The sequence below is a fragment of the Cloeon dipterum genome, chromosome 4, assembly GCF_949628265.1.
Source record: "Cloeon dipterum chromosome 4, ieCloDipt1.1, whole genome shotgun sequence".
Lineage (NCBI taxonomy): Eukaryota > Metazoa > Arthropoda > Insecta > Ephemeroptera > Baetidae > Cloeon > Cloeon dipterum.
Genome location: NC_088789.1, coordinates 29,463,857 through 29,479,510, shown reverse-complemented (window position 1 = coordinate 29,479,510; position 15,654 = coordinate 29,463,857). Strand labels below are relative to the sequence as shown.

The following is a 15,654-nucleotide window of genomic DNA, read 5'->3' as shown; positions in this document are numbered from 1 at the left end:
TCAAATTTCCTCTGCGCTTGAGCCAGGTCTGGAGTCTGGAGTGGACATTTGTATAGACCTGAGTGTGGTGTTGAATGTTGGATAATTTGAATAACGAGTTTTTAAATCAAATAAAAGCTTAAAAATCTCAATCAGTCATTGAGTTACTTTTATGCAAATAAATATATATCTACACTGCTGAACTACTAAAACTATAGTTAATATTTTTATTTGCCCAATTTTATTTTGCCAACACAACCAAAAAGAATAACAGTTTGAAACAAGCACCAAAAATTTATTTTCAAATTAAACTAAACAAAATGCCATGTATATGAGTTCCAATCCACCCAAAAGTTACAGCTCGCAAAGAAGTAAAGCGACGTCACCCTCAGCAGAGCTTGCAAAAAAATACGAATCTTCCAACGTGTTTGAGAGGTTTAGAGTCATTATTGGTTTTTCCGGGTTTTTCTCTATGTCTGGCTGCCATTTCCACATTGAAAAATTTAGCGGCACTCTGGACGTGCACCATCGGAAGCCGGTGATTGTTCCTTTCCTCGATGCTGATGTCCATATTTTCTCAGGTCGGGTTATTCCACCTAAAAAATATTTTAGACAGTTTATCGGTTTAGTTATTTTAAACCTGCCCAGGGGTGAATTCACAATGCACTGCAGTTCCTCAACTGTTTCGATCGAAACAATACGAACCCCATACATGCAACACCAAGATGCGGCTTCTCCGAATGAGAGCTGTTTATGTCTTTTAATTAGTCAAAATTCGGTTTTTGAACTAGTTTCAGTTGTTACAAAATCATTCCGCAAGAGATAGCGCTTGTTACAAATAGTCAGAACAGTTCCATGCGAAACTATTAAACAAAAAGCAAAATATGTATTTTACTTTGTTTGAGAAAAATGTTCAATAAATTTACAGTTAGCATTCAAATACAGATCGCTATACACTGGCTGTGAAATTTTAAGTTATTCGTAAATTTTCATAATTTTTACTGATGTAGTTCAGCTTACGTCAATGATGCATTCATAATCAATGCATTCGCCCAGCACCGGTTGCAGAGGTGATTTTTCCTAGTTATGGAATTGTAATATGAGTGGATCTAGAAAATAATTTTATTTTACAACTCCGGTGCTGTTCATTTCCATCGAGTTGATTACGTTCGCCACAAGGTTTGGCGCTTTTTCCTGTCCACACTGGAAAACGTTGGCTATCGTGTCACACTCATCCATTCCCTCTGTGAAAAATCATTTACATAATACTGGAACATAATATTTCGTCGCCCTATCAAGCAGTGAGAAAATAATTTGTTAATATCTTAATTTTGAAAGTTTGTTTTTGAGTCATTTTGGATTAAACTTGCTGGAGTTGGAGCACTCGTCGACAGCTTCCAAATTTTTCTTCAGTTGTGCGTCGTCATTTGGTGATAAGGTTTCGGCCAGTTTTATCAGTTGCTCATCCACAACATGACCATCAAGTACCTTAAATGTGGATTTTTTTCAAGTTTCAAAAATTTTTAAAAAATAAATTGAACTTTTTGTTGCATACAACAATTAACATAAGAATTAAACACGACAGTATAGTTTATATTTACAATTCCTCCAGTCTCGCCCAAACATTTCAAGAAACACTGCATGCAAAAAAAATTAAATAAAGAGATTATTCAAGAGTATTCAAGACTTTTATTTGAGTCAAACCTTGATCTTCGCACTGAAAGATGAGCTGTTGAAAATATTGTCCTGCTCATCTAAATATATTTTAATTATTTTTATTCCTGACTGTAAGCCAAATTTTGTTTATTCAAACCGATTGAAACGTTAAAATTGGTTGCACACTCGTCCTTCATGGCCTCGCCTTTACTCGTAGAGTTACTCGTGTCCCTGGTCTACTCGAAATTTAAATAAAAAAATTATTCTAAACTAAAGCACATACTTCACAAATAAACCGCAGAGCTAGTCTGCAATCTGCAGTCATCAGCGTCGTGTTTGTGCTGCTGACAGTCGCTGCGATGCAGTGGCTACCGTTGCGAGGCTCGTTTCTGGCCCACATCGCATTCCTGACCAGTTTGTTTTCAGCGCACCAGCCGAACGCTCCAGGGCAACCGTTTTCTGTGCCCGACGTCCAAAAGTTCGCATTGAGGGTTGCACTATCTTCCCCTTTTACGATCGATGCGTCAAAAGAATATTTACAATCAGCAATTAAATGATAAAACTCTTCGTGTTCAACAAGATAAAAGTTCAATATTTAAATTTTTGTCTTTTTTTTTTGTAAAAATACATGGTGAACAAACTACTTGCCCCAAAACATTGCAACGTGGTGCATGCAAAGCATATTATGCGCTCAACAATGCGAGACAACGGCTGAATTGGTTAAAAAAGGGTAGATTTTAATAAAATTGGAAATTTACCTGCAATTTGGGACAAGACAGAGTATTTGTAAGCGACATCCAGGCTCAAAAGCTTCATTCCTATGGAGCAACAGGTTCTTCTCGCGTCGTCCCACTAACAAATGGAATAAAATGTTATTGCTTCTTTATTTATCTAAAAAAATTACTGTTTTGAATTCACGACTAAACATGAAAATACGGAAATTCATGCTTTTCCAAAGCCCATACTGCGCAGGATCTGTATTTAAATGTTTTTATTTTCATAATTTAAAGAAATCTCCACGCACTTGTAAGAAACATGGTGACATTGTCTATTCCAGGAGAAAATAAATCATCCTTTTGTGAAAAAATATTAAAAAGAGGTTCTTTAGTTAAAATATTTAATACATTTTTGCTGCATTTATCTTGAGGGCAGGCGGGAGCGAAACAACGTGGAGCCGGTGTCGTCATTCCCTAAATTTACCAATTTAGTCTGTCCAAAAGTAAAAATTCTCACCTTGCACGAAAACATGTAGAGGTTTGAACAGTTTTTCTTGGTGATCTCGGTCAGGTTTTTATTTCGCGGAACAGACATGTGGATGCAAAGATCGCCACCCTCTTTTCCTGGATAATCGGTGGCCCACATCGAGGTGAGATTGGCAAAAGAGCCGTCGGTCTCATAGGGACACCAGTTGAACGAGTTGTTGGCGAAAATCTGCCGTGCGGCCGTCCAGTAGTTGTAGTTGTACTGCCACACTTCCGCTGTGACGTCAAACGCTTGATGCAGCGCGACTAAAACTTAAAAAATCGTTTACCTTTGATGAAATTTTGCAGACAGTCGAATTTAGCGCTGGTTTCGAACGCTAACGGTTTCATCCCAATGGCGCAGCACCTCATTGCGTTTTCTTCCCACGTGACCTAGGGTTTAAATTTTATAACTGGGAATTTTCTCAAAATGTACAGTACTATCGATTTGCCGAAAAGATAGAGCTCTCCGCAGATTTCCCTCCATGAACCGTATTTTCTCGCATCTTTATTTTCCATGCTTAGTTTTTAAAAAATAAATACCATGATTTTTAAAAGTACCTTTAAGCACTCCGTAAGTGTCAAAGAGCGAGATATTTTTCACGCAAGATAGATCTGAACAACTGTAGAGCATGCCGGGCTATCACAAAAATTCATATTTGTTTTGCATTATGTTTAAATAAAATACAGGACGAGGTGTTGTAGATGATGGAGTTGTGGTCATTGTGTCGGTAGTCCAAGTTTCCAAGACTGACAATGATGAGGTTGCAAATGTTGAACCAGTGGTGACGAGGTTCGTCACAAGCATATCTGTCGAGACGACGTTGGTCCAAGTTGTTGTCTCCATTGTAGTTCCAGTCGTTCCCGTGGATTCTGTATCATTAGGTTTTTCCTTGTCATTTGAAAAATCCAGAGGAGTAAAATCTGACTATATCAAGAGAACTCAGGGTTGTTTCTTTACAACACATCGATCAATTTTTTTCATCAAAACAAAAATTTCCTTTCTAATATTTGAATTTAAAAATGTTATGGAACATTTTGACAGATTCATCATTAAGGCTTTTCCTTTAATACTGCATTTTTAATTGATTAAAATTCCTTTGGTGTGTTAAAAAAATTTCAAAATAGGAGAGAGAGTAAAAATAAATCTTTGAGGTGTTTGGATAAATAAACTTCATTTTTTTAAGAATCACTAAGTGACTCGTTGTGCTGCTCACCTAATTTTTAATTTTAAGCTTTTAAAGCAGCATTATTTAATTATCTTAAAAGTACACAAGTTTTATTGCTTAATATGCGTTTTTACCTTTGTAACTTTCCACTATCAAATCTTAACGGAAAGTAAAAAGAAATGGCGATACATACGAATGATCACTGTTTCCGGCTGCAATTTGCTTTCCACAGTTTTTGGACCTTCAGAACTGTTTTCCACAATTTCATCTGAGCTTTCAGTCGAAAATGGTGAGGTGGAAATCAAACTCGGTTTGGTTGATTGCGTGATAATTGTGCGGTTTGCTTTTTTCGGAGGCAGTTTCGAACACGACTTTCGTCCGCAGCATTTTATGATGAACTTCCGATTACCTAGTTTAAAAATTAATACTATCAATCTAGCAGTAGCTTTTTGAGGGTGCACAAACCTCTATACTTTACCATTTCAACCTGACAAGCGTTAAAAGGTAAGGAATTAGCTAAGAATGTAATTTATTTTAATATAAAAATGAAGTACCAACCTGTGCAATGCAGATGGCTAGAAATGTAAGCGCTAGGAGCCAATAATTTCGTGTCCATTGCGAGCTCATTTCAATTAGACTGTCGCAATCAGAGTGAAAGAGCGGCAGAACAGGATGCAGACGAGTGCGTCACAAGTGCTTCATCGTCCCTCTCTAAAGTTCTATGGGGAAATTTACTGTGTTTCTGACTTCCTGTCGATCGTGCACATGAAACTACCTGCTCTTGCTAGGGATTGCAAATTATTTGTAAAAAAATTAAATAATATAGTGGAATATTTTACTTTATAAGATTTAAAATTTAGGGACAAACCGACATTAGTCAGATTTTTTTCTCTTACAAATTAAATCATTTAAAATAATTTTCAAAGCGACGAGTGTTGGGGCTGGAAATTGGTTTTCCCTTTTCAGCGTCATACAAGCAAAATTTCCCGACCATTAAAAATCTCATGTCCAGCCTCGTGACTAAAAGCATAATGGAATATGGAATGACGCACACGCACATCTATCAAATGAATTGCAGCTCCGTCTGTCACAGAGCGGCCGCAAAATCCGATTCCGTTTGCAATATATATGAAGCTGTCACAGATTGAATTGAATACGTGTGATTCAATCGTTACGGTGGCATTCGCTTCAGCAAGATTTTATTATTATTGATCCGTTTCTCTTAAATTAAACACATATAGATGCCTACTCCGCCAGCGCGCAGCGTGTTTGGTCAACGAGCTTCCCAGAACTAAAGAACTGCTCCGTGGCCGAATCCCCCTTCCTGTGCATAAAGTTTGCAGTGCGAACAGGATCTCAATCGTTTGTGATTTTGGCCTACAATTAGTGCGGCGAGAGATTATTCATCGATGTAATTGCTAGCTTTGTTCGCCGTTTCTTGCAATATTTTGATTACATGTATATGACTATAATTTTGCAAGCTTTAACAAGTAAATAAAATAAACAGAGGATTTCACACACACCTCTTGGCCATGTCAGAAAATTTATAGGCATATAAATCTATTTTTTGTGAATTAAGAAATTGGAAGGTATTTTTTAAATAATTTCAATTTTTATTTTAGCATAAATCCTTATAAATGCGATTCCTCTACAAAGTTTGCAGTTCGCAAAGCGGTCTTGCAACCAAAGCCTCGGCAGAATCAGCTTCAAAACTCGAATCTTGGATTGTGTTTCCAAGTTTTATCGTCATTATGGGGTTGGCTGGATTTTTGTTAATGTCCGGGTGCCAGTTCCACATGGAATAGTTGAAAGGAGCTTTGGACGAGCACCACCTGAAGCCGTCCAGCGTCCCTTTCCTCGAGGCCGAGGTCCAGATTTTCGCCGGCCTAACCATGTCGCCTTGAAGGAAAGAATGAAATGGTCCTATTGTGTTAGATTAATCAAATTTTTACCTAACGTGGCTGACACTATGCACTGAAGTTCCTCGATCGTTTCAATAGAGGCCATCGAGAGACCGTACGTACAACACCAAGTTGAACCATCGCGAAATGTAGACTTTATTGACCAAATAGGATTTAAAAGTTTATCTTTTAATTGGAGTTATACATTACTAAGTCCCAAGTGATAGCGCCTGCCACAAATATCCAGAATAAAACCCCAAGTAACTTCACATTTTAAAATTAAATTTTAAAAAATTGTTAAGGAAAATTAAATTTTTACAGTTTCTTGTTAGAAACGCCTTGCTCCAGCCCGGCTGAGTAATTAAAAACTGTTCAGACAATTTCTGCATTTTTAATAATATATTATTACGTCCATTGTGCAATTGAAATCAGTGACGCATTGACCCAAAATTGGTTGCAGAGGTGAACTTTCCTAAAATGTATTTTATTATCCCTGTCTGACACGATTAATTTGTTTTCTATACCCCTGTGCTGTTCAGCTCCACCGCTTTGATCGCGTTCGCAATTAAATCCGGTGCTTTTTCCTGTCCACACTGATAGGCGCTTGCAATCGTGTCGCACTCGTCCATTCCCTCTGTGATTTCATTCCCTTTAATTATTTAGAAATCTTTAAATCAAGCTCACTTAAATTGGAGCACTCGTCCACAGCTTCCAAATTCTTCATTAATTTCGCCTCATCATTCTTTGACAAGGCCTCGGCCATTTTTATTAGTTGCTCATCCACGATGCGGCCATTCACAACCTTAAGATATGTCTTAATTTATTTTTGAACATTTCCTTACATTTGTTTTTGTTACCATTCCTCCAAACTCGCCCAAACATCTCAAGAAACACTTAAACAATACAATATATTTATAATCTACAAAGTCTTAATATAGAGGACAAACCTTTATTCTTGCGTTGAAGGAAGTGCTGTTGAATATGTTGTCCTGCTCGGCTGTTGCACAAAAGATAATAAAATTTCAGAACCAAAATCTAGGTCAAACCAATAGATACGTTGAAATTGGAGGCACACTCGTCCTTTATTGCATCTCCTGCATTCCTGGAGTTACTCGTGTCCCTAGTCTTTAAAATAATATCCAAGTGTTTCAATTTTGATAATAAAGAAAAGAAAAATACTTCGCAAATGAATCGCAGAGTCGCTCCGCAATCTGATGTAAAGAGCGAGGTGCTGGAGCTCGTGACGTCGGCAATTACGCAATAATTGCCGATCCGAGGCTCCTCTGGAGCCCAAATCGGCGCTCTGGCCAGTCTGTTGGAGGCGCACCAGCCAAATGCTCCGGGACAACCGTTGTCTGTGCCCGACGTCCAATATTTCGCGGAGAGAGAAGCGCTATCTTCACCTTTTAAAATTCATACACATGTTATAAAATTTAAAAAATGCCTTTATTATTTATATTTAAGGTACCTAACACTTGAGATAGGACAGTGTATTTAAAATCGGCGTCCAGACTCAAGAGCTTCATTCCGATTGAGCAACAGGTTTTTCCCGCTTCATTCCACTGAAAAGATTTTGGTTTTGACTAACTAAAATTTTATTTTTTAAGGTACAGAAAGCTCAAACCGTTTTATTTCCTTTGCTGAACATATAAACGCGGTAATTCATGCTTTTCCAATGTCCGTACTGTGTAGGCTCTGTTAGGAAAAATCGTCATATGGCGTTTTTGGAATAGTTTAACGCGTTTTATGTATTATAGATCGGAATGATCGGGTGCATTGATTAATTTTAACAAACAAGTTCTATTTATGCCACGTATAAAATTCTAAAGAAAACCTTTTGCAACAGAAAATTTTCAATTTTATCTACTTCTCCAACATTGAAAGCGATTGACCGACTATACATTTTAATATTAATTTTTCGATTCCTCGTCGAGGTATTTCCAAACTAGTGATTTAATATTTTTAGTATTTAGTTTGGGAGACCGCTGTTCTTACCAAAACAATTTACTTTTTTTTACTACATGCATAGCTGTTAATTTACGTACGTGTTAAGAACCTGGTCACATTATCCAGTCCAGGCGAATATAAAGCATCCTTCAATATATACAAAATTATTAAATAAATTTTCCTCTCGAAACAAATTAATTACATCTTTGCTGCAAGCATCTTTAGGACAGACTGGAGTGAAGCAACGTGGAGCAGGCGTGGGGGATCCCTATTCATATTTTGAAAATTTAATAATTAAAAGCAAAAATATGCAATTAAAGAATTACTTTGCACGAAAAAATGAACTTGAATGAGCAGTTCTTTTCTGTCAGCTCGGTTTTTGGGACAGAGAGGTGGACACAATAATTGCGAGTCGCGTTTTCTGGAAATCCTTTGGCCCACATCGAGGTGAGGTTGGCTAACCGCTCAGTTTGGCTATACAAGCACCACTGGAATAAATCATTGCGCAAAACTTGACGTGCGGCTGTCCAGTAGTTGGAGCTGTACTTCCACACTTCCTCTGCTTCGTCACGGATTATTAAAAATTAAAACGATCAAATTTATATGATCTCATACGCATGGATAGATTTTTAAGGCAATTAAATTGGTCAAAGGTTTCGAACGCTATTGGTTTCATTCCAATGCTGCAGCACCTTTTCACATTTTCCTCCCAAGTGACCTAAAATTCAAATAAGATTTTGGGATTGTGACGATATTCAATGATGTACGATCGATTTTCCGAAGAGATAGAGTTCCCCGCAGACTTCCCTCCACGAACCATAGGTGTTTGCGTCTTTTTTGAAATTATTTTATTAAAAATTTCAATAATTAAATTGTAATGCTACTTATTAGAACTCCATCCCTGTCAAAGAGGGAGCTATTTTTCAAGCAAAATAAACTAGAGCAACTGTAGATTGTATTCTGCCATTGAATTGAGAAACATTTCAATAAAATAAGAAAACATTCTATAAATTTACCGGATTGGTCGTCGTTATTGGTGCAAGACTGGTGGTTGTCGAGGTTGTCTGATAATTAATAGTGGATGTGACTGTTGATGGAGTTGTTGTTGTTGTTGTTGTTGTCGCACTGCTCGTAATTGAGCGTGTGGTGTTAATTTCAGATACTGAAGTAGTCAATTTAGTTGAGTCTGAATTAGTGGTTCGTAATTCCGTTGATGAGACTGTAGAAATATCAGTGCTTGTCAAAATCTTCTCCGTTGAGGTTGAGATGTAGTCGGTTGGAAGAACGGTCGAGCTTGTCGTCGTCTGTGTAATAGTATTTACTGTAGAAGTTATCGTTTGGTCCCTCAATAAATCCGTTCCGCTAAAAGTTGACTAAAAATTGTACATTTTTTTTATTTTTTATTTCAAGCCTCGAAACAATAAATAATGCCACCGTTTGCGGCATCAAGGATGCCGAATTGCCATTGTTTGTTATCATTTTGTCAGTAGATAAATCGGTTCCACTAATAGCTGACTAAAAATTTGAATTGATTTTATTCATATAAGCCTCGTAATAATGTAATAGCACACCGTTTTCGAGTTCTGGTGTGCTGAATCGGCAGTATTTGTAATCGTTTGGTCACTAGATGAATCCGATTTGCTAAAAGCGGACTAAAAATTTACAATAGTTTTAATAATTTGATGCCTCGTAACAATTAATACCTCTGTTTGCGACTCTAGGGTAGCTGAATTGCCTTTGTTTGTTATCTCTAGCATAGCCTCGGTAGCAGCGTCTTCAGTTGTTGCTGCTTCTGTGCTAACCTTGTCCTGACTTGAGGTTCTTTTGACGGAAAATCTTGAGGACAAGCTCAAAGTCGGCTGTTGTGATTGCGTAATTCGTGTAATCAAAGTGCGATTTAACCGTTTCGGTGGTAAATTTATGCAAGATTTTCGTCCACAGCATTTTATGATGAAGTTTCGGTTGCCTTATTTGGATAAAAATTAAATTATAAAAATACGCAATGATAACCACCCATACCTTTAGATTTAAACATTTCAACCTGTCCAAACTTAAAATTATTAATTTTTTCATCAAAATAATAATGAACATGTAAAATATTCAGTATACCTGTGCGGCGCACAAAGCGAAAGCTGCCAGCGCGAGCCAGGCGATATTTCCTGTCCGTAGCGAGCTCATTTCACACCAGACTGTTGCAAACAACGGGGATTCGAATCGCCTACCGTGTTTCGTCTCTTAGTATTCATTTTACAACAAAAAGGGGGAACATTTCACTTCCTGTCACGCCTGCGCTGTTCGTATTTTTCAACACCATGGCATAGTTTCTACTTTAAACATTGGCTTTGAATGTTGGGAATATTAGACAACGAATAGTGAAAATAACAGTTGCTAAAATATATATTTCATTTAAAAACATAACAAATTTAAGTTTAAGCATTGCGGTCTTTTTGATGAAGGAATGATTTAAATTTGATATTTTAAAGAAAAATTAATAAACATCTCTAACTGAAACGTGAATTAAGTAATTTATTTTGGCTCAAAATTTCATGTATCATTTTCTTGTACTTTAAAATTTAGTTGCTCCGCTTCTGCGACACCAAAAACTCCAGGCAGGCAAATTTCCCGGCCGCATAATAAACTAGTTCATTTCTCTTCCCGAAAAACCGCAGTGATTTGCGTCACTGGAAAAACAGGATGCAGCTGCGTCAGCATCACAAGCTACCAGCTACGAGTGGAGCGCTTTCTGGTTCCTAACTAAAATTTTGCAGTCGCCTATGCAACAGCGCCTTTTTATGTGGTTTACCTGACCATTTTTTAATATAATGTTTTAAAAATTATTTTTTTTGTGGTAAGTCAACTGGTTTTGTTTTGGATTGTGATGGATATTCTCAGATAATTTATTCTCAGAACATTTATATGAAAATTATGATCCCCATTTGTTCCAATTTTTATTCCAGCCCGCATATACATAAATGCGTTTAATCTACACAGTTTGCAGTTCGCAAAACGGTCTTGCAACTGAAGCCTCGGCAGAATCAGCTTCAAAATATGTATCTTGGATTGTGGCCCCAAGATTTATCGTCATTATATGGTTTGCTGGATTTTTGTTAATGTCCGGGTGCCAATTCCACGTGGAATAGTTCAGAGGGACTCTGGACGAGCACCACCTGAAGCCGCTAACTGTCCCTTTTCTCGAGGCAGAAGTCCAGATTTTCTCCGGCCTTACGATGTCGCCTTGAAGGAAAGAATCAAATGGTCCTTTTGTGTAAGAATAATAAAATTTATACCTAACGTGGCTGACACTATGCACTGGAGTTCCTCGATCGTTTCAATAGAAGCCATTGAGAGACCGGATGTGCAACACCAAGATGAACCTTCGCGAAATGTAGACTTCATTGACCAAATAGATTTTATAAATATTTGTTTAATGTCAGTGTATAGTTGTGATACTTTCTGATATCCCAATTGATAGCGCCTGCCACAAATGTCCAGAATAACACCCGTAGAAGCTTCTCATTTTAAAATTGAAATTAAAAAAATTGCCTAGGAAAATAATTAAATCTTTTTACAGGTGTTTGTCAGAAATGCGTTTTTCCAGCCAGGCTGAGAGAAAGTTTTGGTTATAAAATGATTGCCTTTTCTTACAAGCACTTACATCTGCAATGCACTCAAAATCAGTAATGCATATACCCAAAATCGGTTGCAGCGGTGACATTTCCTAAAATAATCACAAATTCTCAGCCACGTCTCACGCCAGTATTTTCTTTTTTACTCCTGTGCTGTTCAGCTCCACCGCTTTGATCACGTTCGCAACTAAATCCGGTGCTTTTTCCTGTCCGCACTGGAACACGCTGGCAATCGTGTCGCACTCATCCATTCCCTCTGTGATTTCATCCACTTTAATTAATTAGAAATCTTTAAATCGAGCTCACTTAAATTGGAGCATTCGTCCACAGTTTCCAAATTCTTAATCAATTTCCACTCGTTATTTTGTGACGAGAGTTCAGCCAATTTAATTAGTTGCTCATCTACCATGCGGCCATTGAGAACCTTACAAAAAAGGCGTAATTTTTTAATTTACAGCTAAATAGTTTTGTTTGTAACTGTACGTAGTATTTGAACTCAAGAAAATGAAATATATTTCAATCGACACACTAAAAGTTAAGACTATTTGCTGGAGATTTTTTAAGTGAGGTCAACTTTCTCATTGAATAGCAAAAAATCCATATAACTAATAAAAGCAATGTATATTACAATCCCTCCATTTTCTCCCAAGCATCTCAAGAAACACTAAAAAGAATTAGAATTTTACTGGCACAATCTTAACAGTAAAAAGGAAATCAATACCTTTATCCTGGCATCGAAGGAAGTGCTATTGAATATGTTGTCCTGCTCGGCTGTTGCAACATAGATAATAAAATTTCAGAACCAAAATCTAGGTCAAACCGATAGAAACGTTGAAATTGGAGGCACACTCGTCCTTAATTGCATCTCCAGCATTCGTGGAGTTAACCGTGTCCCTCGTCTTTAAAATAATATTCAATTGTTTCTATTTTCATACTAGGAGATAAAAAAATACTTCGCAAACGAATCGCAGAGCCGCACCACAATCCGATGTCATCAGCAAGGTCCTTGAACTTGTGACGTCAGCAATTACGCAATAATTATTGCCGATCCGAGGCTCGCCTGGAGCCCAAATCGGCGCTCTGACCAGTCTGTTGGAGGCGCACCAGCCAAATGCTCCGGGACAGCCGTTGTCTGTGCCAGACGTCCAATATTTCGCGGAGAGAGAAGCGCTATCTCCACCTTTTATAATTCATACATGTTATAATATTTAAAAAAAAATGCGTCATTTATTTATATTTAAGGTACCTAACACTTGAGATAGGACAGAATATTTATAATCTGCGTCCAGACTCAAGAGCTTCATTCCAATTGAGCAACAAGTCTTTCCCGCTTCATTCCACTGAAACATTTTTAGTTTTGCCATTAGATCAAATGTTTCAATTTGCGTCACACAAAAATTCAACCGTTTTACTTTCTTTGCTGAACATGTACATGCGGTAATTCATGCTCTTCCAAAGTCCGTACTGATTAGGCCCTATTGGAAAAATATAAAAACACCGTGATGAAATACTTCTAAAAAATATTTTGAGTTTCCTTTCAAAATTCTCTTTTGCTTGTAGGCTTTGGAATTATGTATTGGAATATTTTGCCAAGCAATTAAAAAACTTGCTGTCATTATTGTAATTAGCAAATTCTCCTTTAGTTTATTTATATTAATCCTTAATATTATCCTATCTCATTAGCATACGCATTAAAATTTTTGCTTACATTCATGGCCTTTAATTTACATACTTGTTAGGAATCTGGTCACATTATCCAGTCCAGGCGAATATAAATTGTCCTTTGAGATAAAGGAAACTGATTAAAATCTTCCTAGCGCAATAGCAAAGAATCGTTTCTGTATACATCTTTAATACACGCATCTCTTGGGCAGGTTGGAGTAAAGCATCGCGGAGCAGGGGTTGGGACACCCTTAAATTTCAAAAAAGCAAATAAATTAAAAAATTTGTAATATCTTTAGCTAAAAAAATACCTTGCACGAGAAAACGAATTTAATGTCACATCTCCTCTCGGTAAGCTCGGTTTTCGGGAAAGACAGGTGGACACAAAGCTTGTCAGCTGAGTTTTCTGGAAATCCTTCTGCCCACATCGAGGTGAGGTTGGCGAAGGTGTCAGGTGGGCTGTACATACACCACTGAAATAAATCATTGAGCCACACTTGACGAGCGGCTGTCCAGTAGTTGGAACTGTACATCCACACTTCCTCTGTTTCGTCAAAAATTTGTTAAGAATTAAATCGATTATTGATGAATTTTATGATCTCGTACGCGTGGTTAGCTTTTTAAGGCAATTAAATTGGTCAACGGTTTCGAACGCTATTGGTTTCATTCCAATGCTGCAGCACCTTTTCACGTTTTCCTCCCAAGTGACCTAAAATTTAAATGAAAATATTGGAATGTGAAGATATCCAATGATGTACAATCGATTTTCCAAAGAGATAGAGTTCCCCGCAGACTTCCCTCCACGAACCATAGGTCTTCGCGTCTTAATTGAAAATATTATTTTAATCAATAAAAATTAAATTTTAATGCTACCTATTAGAACTCCATCCCTGTCAAAGAGGGAGTTATTTTTCAAGCAAGATAAACTAGAGCAACTGTAGATTGTATTCTGGCATTGAATTGAGAAACATTTCAATAAAATAAGAAAACATTCTATAAATTTACCGGATTGGTCGTCGTTATTGGTGCAAGACTGGTGGTTCTCGAGGTTGTTTGATAATTAATAGTTAATGTGACTGTTGATGGACTTGTTGTTGTTGTCCCAGTGCTCGTAATTGTGCGTGTTGTGTAAATTTGAGATACTGAAGTAGTCGATTTAATCGAGCCTGAATTAGTTGTTTTTAATTCTGTTGATGAGGCTGTAGGAATGGATTTTATGAGGACAGTGCTTGTCAAAATCTTCTTAGTTGAGGTTGAAATGAAGTTAGTTGGAAGAACGGTCGAGCTTGTCGTCGTCTGTGTGACAGTATTTACTGGAGAAGTTATCGTTTGGTCCCTCAAGAAATCCGTTATTCTGCTAAAAGTTGACTAAAAATTGTACATTTTTTATTTTTAATTTCAAGCCTCGAAACAATAAATGCCACCGTTTGCGGCTTCAGGGTTGCCGAATCGCCGTTGTTTGTTATCATTTTGTCAGTAGATAAATCGGTTCCACTAATAGCTGACTAAAAATTTGAATTGTTTTTATTAATATAAGCCTCGTAATAATGTAATAGCACACCGTTTTCGAGTTCTGGTGTGCTGAATCGGCAGTATTTGTAATCGTTTGGTCACTAGATAAATCCGATTTGCTAAAAGTGGACTAAAAATTCACAACAGTTTTAATAATTTGACGCCTCGTAACAATTAATACCTCTGTTTGCGATTCTAGAGAAGTTGAATTGCCTTTGTTTGTTATCTCCAGCATAGCCTCGGTAGCAGCGTCTTCAGTTGTTGCTGCTTCTGTGCTAACCTTGTCCAGATTTGAGGTTCTTTTGATGGAAAATGTTGAGGACAAGCTCAAAGTCGGCTGTTGTGATTGCGTAATTCGTGTAATCAAAGTGCGATTTAACTGTTTCGGTGGTAAATTTATGCACGATTTTCGTCCACAGCATTTTATGATGAAGTTTCGGTTGCCTTATTTGGATAAAAATTAAATTATAAAAATACGCAATGATAGCTACCCATACTCTTAGATTTAATCATTTCAACCAGTCCAAACTTAAAATTATTCATTTTTTCATCAAAATAATAATGAACATGTAAAATATTCAGCATACCTGTGCGGCGCACAAAGCGAAAGCTGCCAGCGCGAGCCAGCCGAAATTTCCCGTCCGTAGCGAGCTCATTTCACACCAGAATGTTGCAAACAACGGTGTTTCGGATCGCCCACCATGTTTCGTTTCTTCGTATCGATTTTACAACTGAAAGGGGGGCCATTTCACTTCCTGTCGCATCCATGCTGCACGAATTTTTCATCACCACATGGCACAGTTTTCACTAGAAATATTGGCATTGAAAATTGGGAATGTGGCCAACCAAAAGTGAAAATGATAGATGACATAGTTTATATATTAATGAAGACATTTAGTTTAAGTTGAAGTATCGGTCATTCTAGTGAAGGATTAATTTAAATTTAATATGCTATAAAATT

The 15,654-nt window shown here is 37.2% G+C and overlaps 3 protein-coding genes and 2 long non-coding RNA genes across 5 annotated transcripts; all 5 read right to left on the bottom strand.

Annotated features, from left to right (window-relative positions):
- Positions 1–221: 221 nt before the first annotated feature.
- LOC135942891 (uncharacterized) lies at positions 222–4,677 on the bottom strand. Its single transcript, XM_065489231.1, has 22 exons — positions 4,604–4,677; positions 4,511–4,532; positions 4,239–4,454; positions 3,565–3,749; positions 3,438–3,516; positions 3,318–3,382; positions 3,167–3,269; positions 2,869–3,113; positions 2,760–2,825; positions 2,660–2,708; positions 2,540–2,610; positions 2,394–2,487; positions 1,919–2,142; positions 1,793–1,871; positions 1,684–1,733; positions 1,581–1,616; positions 1,350–1,467; positions 1,111–1,223; positions 1,000–1,059; positions 906–939; positions 784–842; positions 222–726 (listed from the first exon to the last, which is right to left on the bottom strand). The coding sequence occupies exons 1-22, from the start codon at positions 4,670–4,672 to the stop codon at positions 334–336; spliced, it is 2,430 nt and encodes an 809-aa protein (XP_065345303.1). The 5' UTR covers positions 4,673–4,677; the 3' UTR covers positions 222–333.
- Positions 4,678–5,743: 1,066 nt separating this feature from the next.
- On the bottom strand, positions 5,744–6,299 carry LOC135943324 (uncharacterized). Its single transcript, XR_010575187.1, has 4 exons — positions 6,266–6,299; positions 6,152–6,210; positions 5,998–6,100; positions 5,744–5,944 (listed from the first exon to the last, which is right to left on the bottom strand). It is a non-coding gene; the product is annotated as an uncharacterized LOC135943324 (long non-coding RNA).
- A 38-nt stretch (positions 6,300–6,337) lies between these two features.
- LOC135943726 (uncharacterized) lies at positions 6,338–7,612 on the bottom strand. Its single transcript, XM_065490388.1, has 9 exons — positions 7,571–7,612; positions 7,415–7,508; positions 7,126–7,349; positions 6,993–7,071; positions 6,894–6,943; positions 6,804–6,839; positions 6,631–6,748; positions 6,471–6,580; positions 6,338–6,418 (listed from the first exon to the last, which is right to left on the bottom strand). The coding sequence occupies exons 1-9, from the start codon at positions 7,610–7,612 to the stop codon at positions 6,338–6,340; spliced, it is 834 nt and encodes a 277-aa protein (XP_065346460.1).
- A 382-nt stretch (positions 7,613–7,994) lies between these two features.
- On the bottom strand, positions 7,995–8,446 carry LOC135943323 (uncharacterized). The gene is made up of 3 exons (XR_010575186.1): positions 8,220–8,446; positions 8,096–8,161; positions 7,995–8,040 (listed from the first exon to the last, which is right to left on the bottom strand). It is a non-coding gene; the product is annotated as an uncharacterized LOC135943323 (long non-coding RNA).
- Positions 8,447–9,123: 677 nt separating this feature from the next.
- LOC135943725 (uncharacterized) lies at positions 9,124–15,349 on the bottom strand. Its single transcript, XM_065490387.1, has 17 exons — positions 15,281–15,349; positions 14,055–14,214; positions 13,940–14,004; positions 13,788–13,890; positions 13,493–13,725; positions 13,377–13,431; positions 12,924–12,994; positions 12,766–12,859; positions 12,473–12,699; positions 12,340–12,418; positions 12,241–12,290; positions 12,148–12,183; positions 11,826–11,943; positions 11,666–11,775; positions 11,549–11,611; positions 9,597–9,752; positions 9,124–9,255 (listed from the first exon to the last, which is right to left on the bottom strand). The coding sequence occupies exons 1-17, from the start codon at positions 15,347–15,349 to the stop codon at positions 9,124–9,126; spliced, it is 1,821 nt and encodes a 606-aa protein (XP_065346459.1).
- Between the last annotated feature and the right edge of the window lie 305 nt (positions 15,350–15,654).

Coding starts and splice junctions, on each gene's coding strand:
- LOC135942891 (XM_065489231.1), bottom strand. CDS start 4,672: ATGAGCTCGCAATGGACACGAAATTATTGGCTCCTAGCGCTTACATTT. Junction 3,270..3,317: donor ATCTTTTCGGCAAATCGATA/GTACTGTACATT, acceptor TTTAAACCCTAG/GTCACGTGGGAAGAAAACGC. Junction 2,143..2,393: donor TGTCTTGTCCCAAATTGCAG/GTAAATTTCCAA, acceptor CGATCGTAAAAG/GGGAAGATAGTGCAACCCTC.
- LOC135943726 (XM_065490388.1), bottom strand. CDS start 7,612: ATGAATTACCGCGTTTATATGTTCAGCAAAGGAAATAAAACG. Junction 7,072..7,125: donor CTCTGCGATTCATTTGCGAA/GTATTTTTCTTT, acceptor ATTATTTTAAAG/ACTAGGGACACGAGTAACTC. Junction 6,419..6,470: donor TGGAGCTGAACAGCACAGGG/GTATAGAAAACA, acceptor AATACATTTTAG/GAAAGTTCACCTCTGCAACC.
- LOC135943725 (XM_065490387.1), bottom strand. CDS start 15,349: ATGAGCTCGCTACGGACGGGAAATTTCGGCTGGCTCGCGCTGGCAGCT. Junction 13,432..13,492: donor AATTCGTTTTCTCGTGCAAG/GTATTTTTTTAG, acceptor TTGAAATTTAAG/GGTGTCCCAACCCCTGCTCC. Junction 9,256..9,596: donor CCCTAGAGTCGCAAACAGAG/GTATTAATTGTT, acceptor GTCAACTTTTAG/CGGAACGGATTTATTGAGGG.